At 35.6% G+C, this 21,103-nt stretch overlaps 1 protein-coding gene across 1 annotated transcript in view; it reads left to right on the top strand.

Moving 5' to 3' along the window:
• Window positions 1–20,840, top strand: part of BTBD9 (BTB domain containing 9) — a 108,497-nt gene extending 87,657 nt beyond the window's left edge. Inside the window, exons 11-12 of the mRNA XM_066178424.1 lie at window positions 11,332–11,410; window positions 16,066–20,840. Coding sequence (XP_066034521.1) covers window positions 11,332–11,410; window positions 16,066–16,170 — 184 coding nt within the window. The 3' untranslated portion in view covers window positions 16,171–20,840. The remainder of the gene's footprint in view (window positions 1–11,331; window positions 11,411–16,065) is intronic.
• The last annotated feature ends 263 nt before the right edge of the window (window positions 20,841–21,103 follow it).

Raw genomic sequence — 21,103 nt, 5'->3', positions numbered from 1 at the left:
CCTTGGCAGCAAGCATAGTGTGTTCTATCTAATACTGTGATGGAATTTGGGAGACAATGAATATTGTTTACAGGTGGACAGTTCTAAAGCAGTTCTTATCAGCTGTCTGTATGGCTGGTTGAGATTTTCTTGTGACAGGCATTACTTGATTTCCAGGAGGTTTATAGCATACTGCATTATACACATTTTTCTAATTCTTTGTTATTCAGAATGTTCTGCTGTCATAAATGTGTAAAAGCTGCCAAACTTAATTTCACATTTCCATTGCTTATTGAGTTTTTATTGCATAATAGCTATTTCAAATTCTCAGTTCTCAGTTCAGTTCCCCTCAATTTTTTTCTGTAGTTTATGTATAAATCTAATCAATACTTTAATGGGAAATAACCTTTGGGGTGTGGATGCAAGATTCATTATCAAAATTTATTAACCATCTTCTGATCAATTTTTTTAGAATAATTTTCAACTTCGAGGTTTTTGCTCTTGTCTTGTGTTTCATGTTTCTACCTCATGCTGTATTATGTCATTTCAAGTTCTTATTCACTACTGTATTTTACTAGATAATAATTCACAGGTAAAGAACACCTAGAGAGATCTAGGTCATGCTCTTAACAGTCCTAAACCACTTTCCAAATGTACAGAAAAATATTTTCCATATTGTCTGAGGATTTCAAGTGAGAAAATACTTCTCTAAATGATAATAGTGGCAAACTCAAGTTGGCTTTTTTCCTTGGATATAATTTGGTGAAACCGTGTTAATATCTATAATGATATGATTATTTCTTCTGCTGTTGAGATAATACTTGAAGTATATGAATATGTATCCTCATAAGAGCACATGGCACATTATGTACTTATATTTGTAGTTTCTTATATTTAACCACAAACACAGCAGTTTTTTTATTCCTGCCCTCTTCTAGTTCCTGCACTTCACTGCATGATCCCATTTCTAGAATTCCCATGCATCAGTTTTCATCCATCATTATTCTCCTTAACTACTTCCACTGAACTGTTTTCTTGCATAAAAATGGCTCGAACATTTCTCAGCTCTGTTTCCAACTGCCTGTATGCCTGCATCACATTTCTTCTGTTGTTTCCCATCAGTTTTGCATGCATCTATTGTCCTGTCATACCTAGAATGAGAAAACAACATTTTTTCCTTATTTCTGTGTAGTCCTTAATTCTGTCTCATTCCTGAGCTCCCAAGTGGTAGGGTGGAACAGGATAAAAGGAACTGCTATTGTACCTCTGATGTCAAGCAGATTTTTGTGACCATACTTTGTCCTGTTTTACATTAAGTTAATTTCACAGCAAAAGTCTTTTTGTACCTCTTGTTCTGTCAAATAGAGTATATTTCAACTATGGTTCATCCTATTTATTTCACATGAAGAAAATTTCACAGCAACTCAGTGAAATCCAGATGCCTGCTCCAGGGCTGCTGAACTCTCTGTAGCCACATTCATCCAATACAAAATGAAATATATTCAAGCAAGATGTCTGGGAAATTGCTACACTGTTAAGCTCAATTTCAAGTCTCACTTCAGAGAAATAAACTAAGCATTCTCATTAGTCTGTTCATTATCCTGGTAATAATGCGTACTGGAACAAGTCAGACAGATATAAAGGGTCATTTTATGTAATTATTGAGCTTTTAAGCCCTGCACGATAGAGGCATCGAAGTACATATTTTTCCCTGTGTTTATATGCTCACATTTTTGAAAGATTCTAATAAGGCAAAAGAAGAAAGACTCCAGCTTCACAGTGCTGTCTTATTAAGCACAAAGAATTAAGATTTCACAGAGAGAAACCAGAGTTTCCATTTCAGAGCATTAGGAACCTCTCAGCAGTGTAGAATTTCTGCATCTAATATTTCATTTCCTAGCTTCTATTTTAGGTGATTTTAGCTTGATTTAAGAAAGGTCTGGCTTCTTTAAAGTTGCATTTCTTAACAGCAATTCAGGATCACAAGGTCTTCAAATTGTTAATTTGTCTTTTCTGGTTTTCCACTTCTACCTTCAGTTCCTTGTGTTAGCTTTTCAGCCACAAATATACATCGATTTCTTGAGCAAGCCTTCAACTGAGTAACAAGGAGCTACAAACTGCAGTGTCCTATTCTGCCTTAAATGTTTTTCCATGTGCTTGTTCACTACAGTTCTGCATGTACTATATTCATTAAACTTTTGCCTTGCTCCACTTTGCCCTGCAGCTGCCATGGTCTTGGCTCCTCTTCAGGCACATTGCTGTGAGGAGAGTTGTGAAAACACCACAGTAACTCTGACATCAATTTGGATGTTAGCTCAGTTCTGCCTCAGAGAAAATAAGCAATACCAAATAATAACCAAAATATCAGTACCTGTTTCTTTTAGGTATTGGGTTTTTCTCCCATGCCAGCAAAGACTTGAATGTCTCTTTGGAGACCAGCAAAAATTGTTAAATTAAAAATAGATATATGTATTTCTGTTACCATCTAGAAAAAATACTTGAAGAAGAAAAGGCAATTCAGTATGTGTAAAATATTTGTAGTATAGTCTTCTATTCAAAATAAAAAATCAAAAGAAACAGTCATTTACTTTCAAGAATTATTATCCTGTGGCAGTACATTGGATTGCCTTCACAGTCATAAGTTCTCTCTTGAAGATGTCTGTGTGTGCATGCACATACCCACATGCATGTAGATGTACCCACACATGCACCCTCTCAGCACCTGTATAAATAATTACTGCAAAAAAAGTTATCTAAATTGTACATGTCTTCTGTGAAACTGGCCCATTTATCTGCCTGAGATAAGGAAGGAATGCCTAATACCTGAACTGTTGTTTTGTGGCTATGTTTGTTTACTTTGAAATTCATTGTTGCTTAAATTAATAAACTAATGAATAAGAGATACCTAAATGTTCATGATCTAGAGTGTTCTTTTGTCTGCAGCTCTTTCTTACGGGCAAAATCATTAAATAATACAGTAACTGTTGACATCTCCTTGTACTGTCAGGAGGTCAGTCAGGTGTTAACATGTCAAATCAAGAGATTTGCTCTAATTTGGTTGTTGATATTCAGGATCTAATTTCATGAAAACTCTGAAAAGTATGCATTTGTTTATGCTGGCCAAAACAGGTGTGGTCTTTAGGGTTACAAATGTTTTGGTTTGAGATTCATGCAGTATTAAGCCATTGATTTATTCCCAGTAATGTTTTTACCAGGACGGATTATAACCATGAAACGCAAAGTCGAAGAATTATTATATCTTTAGGTTCATCCTTTGAGGTTTTCTGCACTGTGTGGTATGTGGTCTATTTTTTTAGAATAATGATTTGTCAGTTTGTTTCATACACTTAAATGATGCTTCCATTTTGCTCTTTGCTTTTCTATTACACTGAATTCCCACAGTAAGAATTATTTCTCAATAGCACTACAGAACATCATCATATTACCTAATTTCATTCCATTATCTTTCTTCTATACCTGTAAACTAATTTTTCTTTCTTAATGGATTTCATATATTTCATGTACATATTTATAAAAATCATTCTACTATTTTCTGGATACCTTGGTTGCTATGCAGACAAGTTTTCCCTGACTTTGTTTTGTGCTGTTTCATCATGAGTCACGTTTTCTTTCTTTTTAAGATTGTATTTGTGAAATTTTACCCACTTTTTTGTCTCTAAGTTTTGAAGGCAGAGAGTTCCCAACTAAATACTAAAATTCAGTTTTCCAGACACTATTATAAGGGATTTTCATTTTTTCTGTTCAAAAAGTAACAGAATAAAAGTTGTATTTGTTCCTTTTGTCTAACTTGGTTCACTTCACTCTCATGTCTAAAATTACTGCAGTCATGGATTCGGGTTCAGGGTTTTTAGTGGGTGAGTTTCAGTCTGAGGTCACAAGGCTTTCCTTTCTGACATTGAGGTTAATAGATAATTCATTGTGGTAGTAGAAAGGGTAACAGTTTTCCTCCCTTCCATTACCAAACCTCACTGTGCTTGTATTGCTGTTGGGAGGAGGCGCCTGCTGATTTACTTTTTTCAATGTTATATTCTTCTTAGAGGCTGTGGTTCAATTTACTGCATTCCTTGGAGGTTTGACATGTCAATTAGATGTTATCGACAGTTATAGAAGAGCGGTTGCTGTAAATGTGAAGTTTTTACAAGTGGGCCGTGAAATTACACCCAGGGGAATGTAAGAGACAAGTGCGATAAATAGTGTTAGTGTACACACTACAAAGAAACTGACTAATAGGGAGCATGTTTCCACCTCATATCTCTAAAAGAATTGTCTATATATTTGTCTTTCATCAACTTTTCCATTGGTATGAAAAGTTAAATAATAAAAGTAACCCACAATCTGTTGTAGATTTATGGGGACGAGAAGTCTTCAAAGTTGAAAGCATCTCATTAATTTTATTATTGGGTATGTTATTGCATTGGATGGCTTTTCATGTCTCTGCTACCAGTGTGAACATCAGGAGCAATAGCTATTGTAATAAGTAAGCACAAAAATCCCAGTTCAAGCTCTGGGATTATGCAGATTTTTCATGTGCGTGTGTGCTCTGATGTACACAGCAGGAAGATGAACTCACGCTCAAGTTACTCCCATTCACGGCCTTCATCTGCTGTCAGCTTCATCTGCCATGCCAATCCCCAAGGATGTGTGTGTAGGTACTACAGGCGCAGTCCTTGCTACGACACAGAAATTTGGTTTATGGCATTTAGCCAGTTTCCAGCAAATTGCTAATAACTTAATTTTATGCAAAATTTTAAAATATAAACTATATTTTGGAGAGTACAAAAAGGCAACCTATTGAAACAAAAAAAGAAGTTGTCAGCAAGATAAATTATATGAGCTTATGCAGTACAGAAATGCTAGCAGTTGCCTACATTGGTATGTAGAAATATTTGAAAATTGATTGCTTCATTTAGATAGCAAAATTATTACATTCCATTTTCCCATAGCTCAATTTGACTATATTTTAACATTTGCTTCTTGTATCATGTTTTCTAAAAAAGTAAAAATGCCAGCACTGAGGCTTTGAAAGCAAGTGTTACTATATGGAATCTTTCAAGTGAGAAGTTTTGTAAAGATGTCAGAAAGCCAGTAAAGACTTCATGAAATCTGTTTTATGTCAGAATTTTTTTTCTAGTAGGTCTGTTTTGTCAAGCCCACATTTGGTTTTTACAACAAATCCTATGCAATACAACATTTATAGCAGTTTAGTAAAGTATTCTTATAGAGGACAGATGTTTTGTTTGGATTGGTGCAAGGGACCAAATCATAGAAATTATCCTACAAATAGCTACAAATTTAGTTCAGATGCTTTCAGAATTATGCAATCCTTAAGGGAAGTATATTTACAGTAAAAACTTTCGAGGGCAAATTTCCTAAAAGGCATTAATGCATGTTTTTACTTGTCAATTTATAAAGCTATTATATTACAAATACTGCAATAGGTGACTTATAGTATTTATTATTATTCTCACATTTATTCTAGACTCTCATAATATTTATACAAACCATTTTTATTACCTCTGTTAGTACTTAAAGTTCTTTTTGGCTGTTTGATGTTTTCTGGGTTTTTTGCCAGGATGCACAATTTAGGTCAGTTTTGCCTCCATCGCTGAGAGCAACAGATAAAAAGTTGTTGCTTCCAGCTTGTACCTTCCTTGCTTCCTTAGGAGTTCCATGTTTGATAGGCCACCTTTTGAGAAAGTGCTATCATGGTCACAGCATGAGATGGAAACTCAGTTTTGGTTGAGATAGACCAGTGGTAGAATTTATCATAATTGACTTCAATTTATAAACCAAAACATTGATGACCTTTGATTCCTAACAATATTTTCTTTCTCATGCTTTGTCTTCCCCCCTCAGTGGCTTGGGAGGCTGCATGGCAAGGGGTTCGCTGAGCCAGCTGCTTAGTCTGAGTTCTTTATGGGTCTGTCTTCCTGAATTCCTATGTTAAATTACAGCTGTAACAGGAGAGGGAGTATTACTTCACTTCATTGTTTAATACTGTTATGGTGGAAAACATGGGTTTTATAGGCAGTTTATAAGGTAGCTGTAGACCTTTTTATAACGAAGAGTATCTGTATAACAATTAGTTTTATAGCATTTAAGGTGTGTGCTTCTGTGTTTATTTTATAGTTACTCCATAAGAGAGCTTAGTATGGTATTCATTAACAAAGCAGGGAGTGTAACACGTCATGCAGATCATACTGTGGTACTCCTCCAGTCTCAGTAAGCTTGCTTATCTGTGCACACCAATTTTTTTATTTGGCAGCATCACACGCTGGTTTCAATCTGCCTTCTTGATATCACTGCAGTCATCAGACTAATGTATAGAAAAAGGACACAACTCTTCTTTCATTGTTCTGTTACCTGCTTTTACAAATTCTGTTAAAAAATACATAGTCACAGTTGAAAAAGTCGACATCCAAATAAGCTAATAAGTGTTTCACCACTTAGTGTAGAATAAGGCATATGTAGATAAATATTAGAAAGTGAAATGGAGATAACATTTGCTTCCCAGTCTGCTTTTCTTTTTTTTTTTCCTTGGAGTGAGGAACAGAAAAATGGAAGTTGTATGTCATCTTGGAAAGTGAGGAGACAGAATGTGCACATTGAAAATGTACATGCTTAGCCTAAAGCAAACCTTGATATGAATATGATATGGTTATTACAGCTTGATGAATGTTAGTTACGTGTGACAGCTTTCTCCTTTGTCTGACATCTTTAGCCTGAACTGGGTTTCAGCTCTGATCACTGCTGCTCTGGTAAGCCCACGGTGTGGTAGTATTCTGCAGTGCCACTGGCTCATTAGAAAACCTCAATAAAATATAAGCTTCCACTTCTTTCTTAATTTGTTATTTCTGGAAGAGAAGGAAATAATGGGGAAGAATCACTATTTATGTCCTACTATGTGTAATAAATCTTCAGAAAGATAGCAACTTTTCTTAGAAATAACTAGGAAAATATTCCAAATGTTGAAAAACCCATTATGTTCTTTAGAAGGTGAATTGCTTTTTTAGAGCTATAGATAATTTAAGGAATAGCAAGGTATTAATTTAATTTACCTGGACATCAGAATTTCTGGCATTCTTCTTGCAATAGCCTAATAAGGAAAAAGACAAGAAAAAAAAATGAAAGTGGCATGGTTTCTCGTGAATTTTTTCCTTCCTCTGAAGAGAGTATGGTGAAGAGTTTGTGAGATGCACAAAGCCATCAGGTTTTCAGCTGTTGCTGTTAGAGAGGTGAAAATTCTTGGCCCAAGAGTCTGTTTATATGTTTAAACAGAGAAAGTGATTTCCATTGCAAGGAGCTCTAAGTGAGACAGGCAGAGTCAGAGAATAAGAGAGCAAAAGATAATTATCTAAATTATGTTCAGACTATTATAGAAGACGAATATAGTTAAAATGTAATTAAATATGACAGGCTCACAGGATGCAAGCATAGCTTTGGAATGCTAATCATCAATTACTGCGTCTCCTTAGGGGAGTCAGGCAGAACAAGAGAGTTAGAAGTCGTGTGGCTGAGGTGAGATGTAGAGTGTTAAGCGCTGTAGGACTGCAACAAGGCTAATTTCTTTTATAAAATGGAGCTGCTAGCCAAACAACTTGTAGGGCTGCATTTCAGCTTGAGGATCCTAGTATAAATCTGAGTAGGCTGCTGTTCCCGGGTCTTCTCTTCGAGATGGAAACGTCAAGTTTGACACAGTGATTATTTCTCTTGTGAAAGCGATGTCCAGAACTGCAGACTGAGCCAGCAAGTCTAAAACAAATCAACCAGCAAGACAGGTGTCAAAGCATAAAAAAATATCAACACTGCCTGAATATTTAATAAAGCTAAACCCTGAAAAATACATTTGTTATAGGGTCACTAATAAGGTGTACAGAGACACAAAAAGTCCAAAAGACAGCAATGTCATTTTATGAGAGAAGTAAATTCTGATAGCTTCTTTATGACTGTGTCCTAGGTAAAGACAGTAAAAGTATTGCCACCAGTTTGAAAGATTTGTTTGGCATATGGGGAGTAAAGGTGAAGAAATGCTGTCCATTACACGGGACTATCTTATCCCAGGCAAAAAAATGAAGTGCTTTTGATATGAATTAATGCTGCTGTTCCTGGTGTAGAGTGGCTTACATGTGAATCAATGTGAGAGCAATGTACAAAGTCTGGAGGAAATTTTTGTAAAGACCATCAGAAGTGATTTTGAGAATAGAAAGACAGACTTGTGTGAGGAAAGTGTAAAGTAAGCACATATGCATGGCAGGACTAGATTAATGATGTGACTCCTAAACAATTTGCAAAATAGAATTTCTACAGAGAAACTGAAATTATTAAAATAGTACCAGCAGAGAAAACTAGTAGTAAAAAGGGAAGGTTAGAAAGAAACTTGAGGATTACCTATGATGTCTTTAATTGAGGAACACCACTGAAAAATTGTTATGGCTCTATACATTAATAGAATTCTAAGTGAATTTGTTATATCAGCAAAAAATGCAAAAAAGAGGTCAGATATGCCTTGATAATGTTCTGTCAGTAATCTCTTTTCTCATATGGGTATAGTTACATGCATAAATTATCTCTGCTGCATAATTATACTGTAGAGAAATTGCCTTGCATATATCGACATTCTCAAATGTACTTGTTGCAGTGAAATCCATGCATCTTTCTAGCGAAGATTTGCCATGCTTATTTCAAAAACGATTATTTCCAAATCCGTCTAGCTTGTTTTCTGTTTTGCTTTTCTCCTTTTTGATAAGAAAATAAAATGAGATACCTAATTTTCTCATTATGCCATCAAGTATTAATTCTCTAGTGGCAATATTCTTGAATTTTAATAACTCTTCTAAAAATTGTCTATAATTTTGACTTCCTTTTTCCAGTGGGGAAGGAATAAAATGGACACATACCAAAATAGTAAATATTCTTTGGACTGAATTTACTGAAAATGCTATCTATCACACCCTCAAGAAATTTTTCTATTCTTTTCTATGATATTTTAATATTATTAAAGGAGTAATTATAATCCTATATTAATAATAGCATTGTAGTAGAAAGTAAGGACTTGCAATGCAGTGGGAAGAGAACAAACATAGAAACTTCCTGGAGGAGTTGATTTGGAAGTATGTCATCAAAACCATCTTCAGAGATGTAGAGATGTTTTTCTCAATCTCTCTAACTATCTATTGTGCTCTTCAGCTGTATTCCCAAATATACGCATCAGCTTCCCTGATATCACATCATAGGACAGACAATGGCATTTATTGCCATGCTTGGAAATTCTGCACTGAGCTCTTGCAGTGTGTATTTGATCAGTGATCAGAAATAGTGGAAATAAATACAGACCCAGTTATATTCTATTCTGTGGTCTCTAATGTATTTTCTTACCACAGAACACAAACTCTACATTAGTGTCTAGGGAGACACAGGCTCTTCTTAATAGCTTATTTAGGATTTTAAACTCTTTAATTTAGTGCAGCTTTAAAATATTTTCTAAATCACTAGCAAGCAAACTGGTTTTTACATCATCGTTCTCCTTCCATAAAGTTTGTGTGTGTAAATGTCGAAGCATATGCATAATGAAAGCTATGGCAGTGCTTTGTTATGAGATGTAGTGCTGTGATCATCTCTCTGTCCCAGCTTCCCATCTTTGGGACCTTGTAGTTCAAGGTAACAAGTTCTGTTTGCCCATGGAGATTGTCTGACTGTACTAGAGTAATGTTAAAAGGGATCTCAAGAAAAATAATTCTCCTGTTTAGGGGGGAAATGTTTAAATCATAACACTCTTTCAGGTCTTGAAACAATCAACAAAACAGTCTATTCCCATTTGATATTTTATTTAGAGCATGAAGAAAGAGCCTGAGCTTTAAAATGCAGGTAAAGCCACATAAGGGATATAAATAAACCATACCATTAGGTAGATAACTGTCTGCCTCTGAGGCCTGCCACAAACCACACCTTCCTGTTGTCATGAATGACTCTAATTACACCCATTACCTCAATGGGTAAGACCAGTAAACTACATGAAATTGGGACTTGATTGGATTTGTAATCTTCTTTAAGCAAATATAACCAGACAGCAGTGATAAAAGTAATAGCCAACTAAATTAAGCTGAGAAATGCTATGTTTGTGACAAAAGGAGTTTTCCCAATAAGGGAAAAATCAAATGTTGGACAAATAGTCAGCAATGAAGCTGTTCATACTGCCAGACTTTGTGGTAGTCTGCTGGTAGTGAGTGGTGTTCTATTCCGGTTTTGCTTTGCTTCTCTTTTTCTTACTTCTGAAGGTATTTACAACCCATTCTGGAAAGCTGTCTAGCTTTTTTCCATAGTAAGTTAATCAGGTTAGACCTAACTTCATTTTATTTCTGAACCCTTCTGTGACAGAGTCTAGTTGGCTGAGAAGTTAAATTCTGGATTTTTTTTTTCATGTTTTATGAATATAAATTAATTTAAATTTTAATGTGTTCAAGTACTAAACTAGTGGAAAACTGGTGTCCAACTGAAACCTCTAGTTCCTGGTATTCTTTTCATTTGTTCTGTTTTACTGTGAGCACAAAGTTACAGTGTCCTTTTCATGCTGTGTATTAGGCTGCTTGAGGTGTGGCACCTCACTCAGATCAGATGAGTATGAGTGTGGAACAAGGATTATACTGGTCCCAATGTACCTCTAGTGTTCTCAGTCTAGCCTGAAAATTATACACCATCTCTGGAAGAGTGGTCTGTTCTCACTGCCGCTGTGTCAGGATGGGGAAATGCTCACAGCCTGAACTGCAAATGATGTTTTTTGATGTTTGTAACTTCCTGGAAGGACTTTGGCCCACTTAAAGAAAGCTTGGCTCCTCTTGCTCTACTGCTCCACTTAGAGTGTGAAAAGTTGGAGGTTTTAGGTGGTTTGGTTTGGGGGGGGTCTTTTTCCTACAGTTGTAATTTTCTTTAACCAAGCTCTGGTGATTCCGTGTGAGAAGTTAATAGGAGGATGTATTTACTTTTATTTATCTGACCTTTTGTTTATCTGATACAGTCAATATTAGTCAAGGCTTTTAGACTTTGATCCAGGCCTTTTTTCTTTGACCATTTTCTTAACTTTCAGCTACAGTAGGATTGTTGTCCCTACATACAAATTCTAGTGGTATAAGGTATGTATGAAATTGCATAAGCAGAGTCAAGACACTTAAAAGTGAGGAAGTAGTGCTGGAAATTCAGGCAATGAAAAGTGTTTCTCCATTTGCCCTGTTAAGTGATAATAGTACATACTGTCACTTGAATGCATTCTGTATGTTTTATTGCAGGCTTTTGTGACTGTGTTCAATGTTTGAATGTCTTTTTGAATTTTCTTTGTAGATCCTGGCAAACAATCACTTTTGATAAACAGCCTGCATCTTTTATCAGAATAGTTGGAACTCGCAACACAGCTAATGAGGTAAGGAACTTATAAAAAACCTTATGTTATTCATGAATATACAACAGTACAGTTTTTCATATCTTGCAGTGAAATTGATAAGGCCTTCTCAAATGTACATACTTCATCTTTTTGCTCTGGCAATCTGGCAAAACCCTTGAACAGTGTTATTATCTGTTTCTCATTTTGACCTTTCCAAACTGCCATCAAACACTCCTATTTGGTTTGGTTTTTAAATTAATCCTTATTTTGATGAACAATTTAAATGCTAGTTAAGTGCACTAGAGAAAGGTGTATGGTCTCTGATATACTTGGGGTTTATCACCCATATATTATCTTTTTAATTAATAAAAAATAAGAAAAAATCTCATATTCATAAGAAAATATATTTGCATAAGATTAACTTAAAATTAATTTTTGTTCCTGGTAGATCAGGGTACTAGTAGTGGCCAAGCCAAGAGATTTTTTTTCATTTTATACAGTAAAAAATATTTTATCCTAGCCAGTCAAGTGCAATATCATCCCATATTTGTTTACTTGTGCTTCTCTCTTCTGTAATCATTGTGTATTGTCTCAGATGAAGTCCAAATTTTACTCTTGACTTCAGTGAAACAATTTACAATGTGTGAATTTAAGAGTATATGTACGTCTTTGTGAGATTAGGACTTTATATGATGACATTATAAGAGGCACCAAGAGCCACTCTTTGTGTGTAGAGGCCTGCCTGTCTGTATCCCACACATGTAGCTCACCACCAAGCATGGTACTTTGCTGCTTTACACTGAGCTTGGGGTAGCACTATCACATTTGGATTCATTAGAATTTGTCAGCTCCAGAGGTGAGGGTTTCTGATTGTATTAGCATTTGGGGCTGCTGGTTCCTAAGCTCTGGGAGCACCATCCAGTGGCATTGTCTGTGTCCAGCTGTACTGCAACTCTTGCAAACAAAGGCAGCACCAGATATCAGCATCTCAGCCAACTGCTGGAAAGTAGCTGACCTACCAACAGAACTGGGAATACAAATTTTCATTTTGTGTTTCCGAGCAGTGTCTCCCACCACAAACAGTTCAGCCTTAATCAGTGAGTCCTTAGTGTCAGAAGCTGCCTATGGGGTACGTGTGTGAAGAAGGCTTCTTCCATTACTGATCCATACTGACAGTCTTGTTTCCTCTCATGCCAGTGTTTGTAAATTCCCAACTCTTCGTTAAAAAAGAACGAGGTGCATTGCATAAACTTAGCAAATGAGGAAACATTGCCTTCAACTTTTAATTTTTAAAGGTATCTTTAAGCACTGAAGGGCAATGGCCATTTAGCCATAATTCTAATTTCAAATTGGTTACTATTTCCAAGGAATTTAATATCCTGTGTAATTATTTATATAGAACACTGCATAACTGTAGTGAAGATGAATATGGATAGAGGTTACAGCTGTTTCATGTGTAGTGTCTCAGTTGAATTATAAATTCATGCTGTTTTCCTTTGTCTTTTCCTCTTTTGTCTGTAAAATCTGCATCCAACACTAATTTGGTTTTTATTTTTTTAAATTATTTCTTCTAATGCGTATAGAAGAGGAACATTGTCAGTGTGCACATATTGCTAAATTACCTATAAATATATATATTAAACAGAGGGTCTGTAACATTTTGTCATAGATTTTAATTTTCCGAATGAAGCAGCAAGATATTTTTCATATTTACAATTTAAATAGTAACAGTTTAACCAAAGTCTTGGTTTGTTCTATAATCTCAGTAGTCTCTTCAGTAAGAAGAGACAAGCAGTGTCCAGAATTACTTGCCCACAGCTAGTTGAACAGGATGTCAAACCATGTTCATTTTTAATAAAATATACAGCATATTCAGCAGCATATTCTTATCAAAGAGTGTTACTGTAATAGGTACAAAATACGCCTTACTTTTTCTACCAACATATACCCTTGAACTTTGAAACATAATCTGTACATCCCAAAGGGAAGAGTTGATTTTTGGAATTTGAAAGAAATCCCATAAAACTTCTCCATTTTGTGAATTCTTTAACCTTTTAAACTCTTCCTTGCCGTGTTTTCCAAGTTTCAAAAGACACGACGTTCGCAAATTTTTGACCTAGAGTTTGAATAGTTTTTGGTATATTGGAACACGATGGAAGTGTAACTTTCTCTTTTCTTGAGCTTACACACATCCTACTTTTGTAGAGAAGAGAATTATTTTTCCTTGTCATCATTTATTTGTCAGACAGGTCACTTGATACTTTATGTAAGTTTTCTCTTGTTATTCCTTTCCAGTATTACTGACCTGGAAAGGACACCTAGTTGCTGATGTGAGAGCTTTATCTTACAAATTACTGCGCCAGTGTATTTGTACTTGGCCTTCCTGCTTTGTGTGTCTGACCTCTCTTAAAATACCCATGAGAAGTAGAACATGATGTGGGTCACAGGATGATCCTGAATGTCATCTTTTTCTGTTGAAAGAAGCACATGCAAGATTGTTTGTTTTAGTGATACTGTTCTGAAATGCTTAATTCTGATACCAGATGAAGCAGCTGGGCTCAACTGCTTCTCTGGCTTAGGCTTCTCTCACATGCTATATTCTTCACAAGCTGAGGTGGCAGAGTAACTGAGAATAGTGTTCCAAATTCACAGGTTTCTCAATATAACACGTATTGACCATTAAGAATTTAATATGAAAGAATCAGTAAAAATGAAAGTCACAATTTAAGAATTGTGTACTTCTCACTTTCTAGACTAGTATTAGTTAAATTTCAGGGCTATTCTCATTATGTTTAAAAAAGCTGTATCACTGTGTAAAGTGAGGTTTTAATTGAGAAACACTATTATTGTGGGATACAATCGAAATACAGAATCCTCTGGCTTAGAGACCTCCATCTCATTCTGTGCTTCCTTTCAAGGAAAGCAGCATCTTAGAGAGGTGCACTGATGAGAGAATGTTCTTTTCTGCAAGGCCTTATCCTGAAAAGTGCAGCTGGAAAAATTTCAGTAGCTGTTACTTTAAAAACATGGGAGTGGAATGAGTACAAAAGGGACTTCTCTAGAAGTGTAGATAAATACAAAAATTGGGCTCCTCAAGAACTGTAACAGATGGAGAAAGTGCATGCCAGTATAGGAATTAGTTCAGGTTTAGGAAAAAAAAAGAAGAAATGCAGAGGAAAACCATTTTGTGCACGTGTCTATGTGTAGGTGTTGGTGCAGATTTATAATCTGTTCATATGTGTATATATAAAGGCATAGCAGTACATCTTTATGTGAGCATTAGTGTATGTATAGAAATATAAGCATGTATTGCAATGTATCTACATAAAAAACTTTCACTGAGGGGCACAAGAAAATATAATGGGAATTTTAAAAAACCCAAGCAGTGACTGAAGATTTTTAAAATTCATTTTATGTATGCTGTCAGAATTCAAATTAGCTAGCAGCATCCTCAGAAAAAACCTGGGGCTACTGCAGACATGTCAGTGCAGATGTCTGCTCAGTGTTCACTTGAACAGGGGTGGTCAAAAAGAATAATAGGATTTTAGGTTGTATTGAAGAAAAGATAGAAAATACCATATTCTGTAGTCTTGTATGAATATATAGTATATCCATGTCTTGTTTATGATATTTGATTTTGCTCATATTCATTTGAAAGGGTCTGGGAAAGGGCAATTAAGATTATAAGAGATTACCTTTGTTTGTGAGAAGAGCTTTAAAGACAAGAATAATAGAAGATGTCATAAAAGTAAGCAAAGTTAAGGCAACAAGTTTAAAATTCAGGATTTAATATTCATCAAGCTTTGGCTTTTAAACTACAGTGCATGGGAAAACAGCAAATTTAAAGCAGTGTAAGAAAATATTTGTGTTTAGTATGTGGCAAAGTTGTGCAATTCATAGCAATAAGAAATCATATGGAAAGAGGTTTTGTAACAATTTTAAAGAGTTCCTCCCCCTTCTCCTCCCAGGCTCTTCAAGAACAAGTAGAAGTAAGTAAAGTAGAAAATAAATTGGAAAAAATGCTTAAGCACATGGTCCTCTTACTATTAAGACACAGTCACCTGTACACTGGTCCCTGGTATTGTTTGAATCATCAGAAAATGATCACTGTTTCAAATGGAATATTTCATCTGATGAAGCAGCAGCCACCTTGGATACTCTGAATGTCTTTCTACATACTCCAGGACATGTCTGTAAAGCTGCCATTGTTACTACAGCAGAGGGCAATCTTGAAATAGAATCATGTTGGTAATGATTTAAATTTCATTTCTAGTGTACATGAACATTCAGCCTCTTGAGGAAGTGATTAGATCATAAAATGTGTTTAAGACAATTAATATAATTGTTGTTATTATCCAGTAGCATGTAGTAGGTATTTCTGCCAGTTGGCAAAGAAAAAAAATGTTTACAAATATCCCTGTCTGCTTTGGAACCATCTTTCTGATTTTTAGTGCCACATGTAAAGGTTGGTATAATTTGAAGGCCTTCTCTTGTTCCAGTGTTGTCCCTGTCTAATATTTATTGCCCATGAGTAGATGTTTTTGACCTCATAGTGAGACATTCTATTTTGACTTTGTCATTGATCTGGCCTGCAGATTTCTGTATAGACTTCCATATAGACTTCATCTTACTTTTATCATGCTTTTGCCAGCATTAAATTGTTTTGCTTCATCTTAATTTTTTGTTCTCTCCAGGTGTTTCACTGTGTGCACTTTGAGTGCCCAGCACAAAACAGTACCCACAAGGACGAGAGTAGTAAGGAAGTAGCAACAACAGAGGTGGGGACTGGTGGACAGTAGCTTGTTTCTTGCCCTGTTGGAGCTGCAAGCACCTGGTTCCCTGCATTCCCCTCCTGGATCCACCTCGCATCCTCATGTTCACCAACCATAAAGGAGGTTGAAAGGGAGCTTTTGCAGCCCCACTGACATTCTATGAAATTACTCAGAACCTTTTTGTGCTGGCACCTTTTCTTTCTTTGTGAATGAAGGAGACCTTCATGTGCTGAAAGCTGGAAGTATGGAAATGGAAAAGGCTTTTCCCCAAGGACATGAAGAGACTGTTTCCTCGATACGTTCAAATCAGGCTGGTCTCCAAGGGGGGAGAAAATAGGTCTTCAATCTTCATCAAGTACCCCATTAACACCCTACCTCTCTAATCTAACCAAGGCAAGGAAAACAGAAGGAAATAAAAGGCAGAGCTACAGTGGAAATCTAAAATTACTCAAGCAGAGTGGAAAGCATATGAAATAAGTATTTTTTCCCTGGAGGCTTTTATTAGCAAAAAAAATGTTTATGGAACACATCAGTCCAGAATATATTTTATTTTTAAAGTGATTCTTCATCCATATTCCTTTGTAACTAGTAATCTGTTTTCTAAATAATTTTGATTCTGTATTCCACTTAGTTTCTTATTTTTGGCTATAGCAAATGCTGTACAGTAGATTAAGGAAGTATCAGACATGTTTACCTGCTGAGATGCAAATTCTCTCATTCATCAGTGGGATGACAAGAAAAGCATTCATGATATCAACAAACTAATTAATGTATCTATATTAATCTTGACCTTAGTTGACTTTTCAAAGTACAAAATTGTCATTTCCTACATTCAAAAGGAAATTTTTAAGTCAAACATCCGTCTTGAAGGAAATTGTATTTTTTCATTCCTGAAGATCATTATTTGAATTTTGCCTGCCTAAAACAACTTACAACAGAACATCAAAAATGTTTGGTTTAGAAAAGTGGAACTCCATCTGGTCATTGACAAGCAGTTGTTCAAATACCAAAAGAAGAATTTGCAGATAATTTGCATTTTTCCAAGAAGAGTTCTTTTACACTCTGGAGCTAAAAATTCAAAGGCTGTGTATGCATTAACATTTCTCATGATCTTCATAAAATGTGATACTTTTACACTGTATTGTAAAAGATCTGGTTCTTACTTTACAGTCACCAAATTTGTTATCCATCCATATCTGTCTGGATTACGTTGCCTGCTACTTTGCTTATTCTGTTTTCACACTGATGATGATGTAGTCTCTTACCTGCCAGATCTGCATGGCTTTTAGGAAGAACTTCATATTGGTCTTTCAGTATGGGGTAAAGAGATTTTGTATTAAGACAAATGCTGATGTAATTGGCAAAATTGATTAGGATGCTTGTTCCTCCTCACAAAGTATATTATATTGGAAATGTCAGCTAACCAGTTTTATGAACTTGGAATTTCCTGTGGTGATAAATAGCCTTGTCAGAAGAAAACAAAGCTAGTGCAGGATAAATATGGTTTTCCTTTACATAACCATAGTGATAAAATGAGTTATATCAACATAGCAAATTGTATGTTAATTTATCACACTACTTAATTTGAAATAATTTCCCTGTTGGATACTAGTTGTGCTAAACCCAAGAAGAAATATAATCAGTGGTTGCAATGAATCAGAGGATATTTCAAACAAGAAAAGCATCCCTTTTCTTTCAAATAAAATTGATTAGGCTTTATCAGTAATATTATAGTATTTTTCATTGCCAAATCACAATTTAGTTCTGACATTTGCATACAGTTCCCTCCCTTCACATAGCTGTGTTCTGACTTGTGAATGTCTGTTGGTGAAGATGGATGCCCACTTTGCTCTATAAAGCTTCTTGTAATTCATGTGCCACAGCTGCCTTAGTGCAGAATTCTGAGGCAGGATACTGCTTGTGCCAGCCACCTCCCAGTCTGCAGGGCTGATTACCTTATGGCTTAACAGCCTTTGGAGCATGGAAGAATTGAGACCAGCTACTGAGGACACCACTCTCATGTTTATGTAGAAGCCCAAAAAGTTGGAAATTTTTTCCCTTTAAAAGCAGAAAACTTTTTCAGTTGTAATCTGTGCTGGAACTACTGAGATGCCTGGAGCATGTCTTGCTTTTGGTAGATAAGTCCTTGCATGGCAGTGGTGGTATTTCTTTGCAGTTCCATCAAACAAGTCTGCTTTTTTCAAACTGTGGATAAGCAAAGGGCATAACTTCCTAGCTGTTAGTATTTAGTAGCCACCACTGTAAAGAATGTAAAAAAACTAAAATCAAAAAAGGTTGTGCCATCTGTTCTGAGCCTGGGCTCTCAGAGAAAAAATGGAATTTTTCCATTTGTAATCTTTTATGTGCACAGTTAATTTTTATGATACAAGTAAGTCTTGTAGGCTATAACCTATGGAATATCTGTTTGATCTTGTCCTGTAACTCACTGTGGAACGGAAATGTCTTTATTTTCCATGACATTCACTCTCTGCCAAGAATCTGGATGAACATATCTAAGATCCACGAAGCAAAAAGTCTGAGGTCCTACAGACCCTTCAGTTTCCTACCTCCATAATTCAATTAAAAGGAAAACCGGCTTTACATTGTCCCTTCATGCAGGTGAATAGCAATTTTTAGCATTAGACTTCTTCTTAGTCACAATGGCCTTTGGCCTTTCTCAGAGTCTTTATTTTATTTGGAGTTGCTCTGAGAACCTGCCATCAAAATGAGCCCAGTGAGCTCCCAGGCATTTAAGGCAAGCCCTGCCACAAGGCCTTCACACTTTGAACCATTACCCTCTTTATTTAAAGACAGAATGTTTACAGAGAGCTGAACTCCACTGGGTCTTCTAATATTGCCCACCAACACACACCCCTAGTACCTGTATTGCCTAGAAGAGGTCTCTTGTCTTAAACATGGTGTCAGCAATGTATTAGTAGTGACAAAAGAGGATACAACACAACTGATTTGTAGGTTTGTGTGAATGTTCTCATTCTTTCTAAATATTGTCTGTATTTTTTGACTCCCAAGTTCAGATGTACTTCCTGTATATTCCTCTGAAGTTGTTTTTTTCTTTTCTTTCTTATCTTTGCTTTTCCTTTCAGTGAAAGTAAGTTGTGCTGTTATGGCATAGTATCAAGGTTTTTCAAAGTGATGAAATGCTGAAATTATTCAGAACAGTGTAATCAGTCTTATTCTAGTTAGAACAAGGTTAGAGCAGAACTGACCAGGTACTCATTGCATTCTTATCAGAAACTGTAAAATAGACCTGTTTTTAGGGTTATACATAATGGAAATAACTATACTGACAATATTGAGCCATTGATTCTATTTGGTACTTCAGTATCTTTAAATTCCCCAGGCCTCCTTTTCTCAATTTTACTTCCATAGATTGAATTCAGGCTTAGACTTAACTCACATGGAGCTCAACAAAGACATTTCTAAAATCTTTTTATTTAGTTAACTTTTTCCAAACAAAAATAAAAGGATTTTTATTCACAGAATGTAGGGGAAAATTATTATCTGAGGAAATTAATTTTTGAAGTGAGCAAACATTGTGCAGCTTACTTTTTTTCAAGATGCTTTTCAAGCTATTTCCAATCAGTTTTAAAATGAGTTCAAATGGCTGTTAAATGGAATTACACTGAGAGGAGTTAACACAAGTCTAATGTAAAAGACAATACAGAGGAGAAATCACTATTTTTGTTAGAGTAAGAACTCTTTTTCATTGCAGTGTCTTTCCTTCAGAGCTCCATTTCTTTCTTCTTTTCTCCATGAAAATCAGTTTTTCTTATTCATTATGACAACTCATGTAAGAGCTCAGTGCTTCTCAGCATCGCTGAAAAATTCAGTTTAATGCATCTTCATCTGTACTAATGACAACATTAGAGAATTTTTTGTTGAGTACCTGACTTGATGAGAGTTGATTTCCATGAAAGAAAGCAAAAGAACTCTGTAATTGTTTCAGTCTAATTAAATTTTCAGTACAAAAATTAGATTACAAAGTTAATGCCAGTCTTGTCTGATTGTTGTGTCATTGTAGTTCTGATTATAAAGTGATGCCCACTCAGAGAGGCGTAATAAGGGATTAAAACTTTGATTTCACCAGCTATAGATTGCATTTCTCTATGAATGTATTAATTGGTTTATATTTTGACAAGTGTTAGTCTACTGTCAAATAACAAGTGAATGCATTGGTAATTTTGTTGTTGTGACTAGAGTAATGAGCAAATGATAGAGCCAGTAAGAGTTAATGGATCCAAGATTAAACGTTTAGGCTTGTGCATCATCATATCAGTTGGCAGAGGACTATACCATGCTTCAAAAATAATTGTGGATCCGAGAGGATGCTTGAGGCCTGGTTTCCATCCTCACTTCTCAGTCAATGGTTCTGTTTAGGTTAGTTCTCTCTGAACTGATTGTTGCTGTTGTCCTAGCTGTACTAGTTAACTTCTGTGTGTAAGTGAAAGCTCCACAAAGCTTTCAGGATACGGAAGTAAACATCCTGGGTCAAGTTTTAGGACTGCTTAAATACTCACACAGCTATATGGATATTTATATGTATATATACACACATATGTATATGTATGTATGTGTGTATATGTGCATTAAATTGAGGTCGTAGCTAATTATTTAGCTTGCATTTAGAATATGTTCTAAAGGTCCAAAATTTAAAAAAAAAAAAAAAAAAAAGAGAATCTATGGAGGCAGATGTAAAATGCTGCTGTTGTGGTACGGCAGAATGCTGGTTACTTTAAAAGTGCTAATGTCTAAAAAAGGTACAGGCAAACCAGTCCAAATTTTTTGTCCAGTTGTTAAATATTGGCCATTTGGCTGTAGTCAGGTGTATACGATTCAAAGCAAGTTAAATGCTCATCTCAAAGATGATTGCAGTCTGAAGAACACAGATATTCCTCCTAGTTGCCTTGTCTGCCATGGCTTACGGTGTTTGCAGAGTGAA

The sequence above is a fragment of the Chamaea fasciata genome, unplaced genomic scaffold, assembly GCF_029207755.1.
Source record: "Chamaea fasciata isolate MVZ Bird 193981 ecotype frontalis unplaced genomic scaffold, bChaFas1.0.hap1 SCAF_3, whole genome shotgun sequence".
Classification (NCBI taxonomy): domain Eukaryota; kingdom Metazoa; phylum Chordata; class Aves; order Passeriformes; family Sylviidae; genus Chamaea; species Chamaea fasciata.
This window is presented reverse-complemented; position numbering and strand designations above follow the sequence as displayed.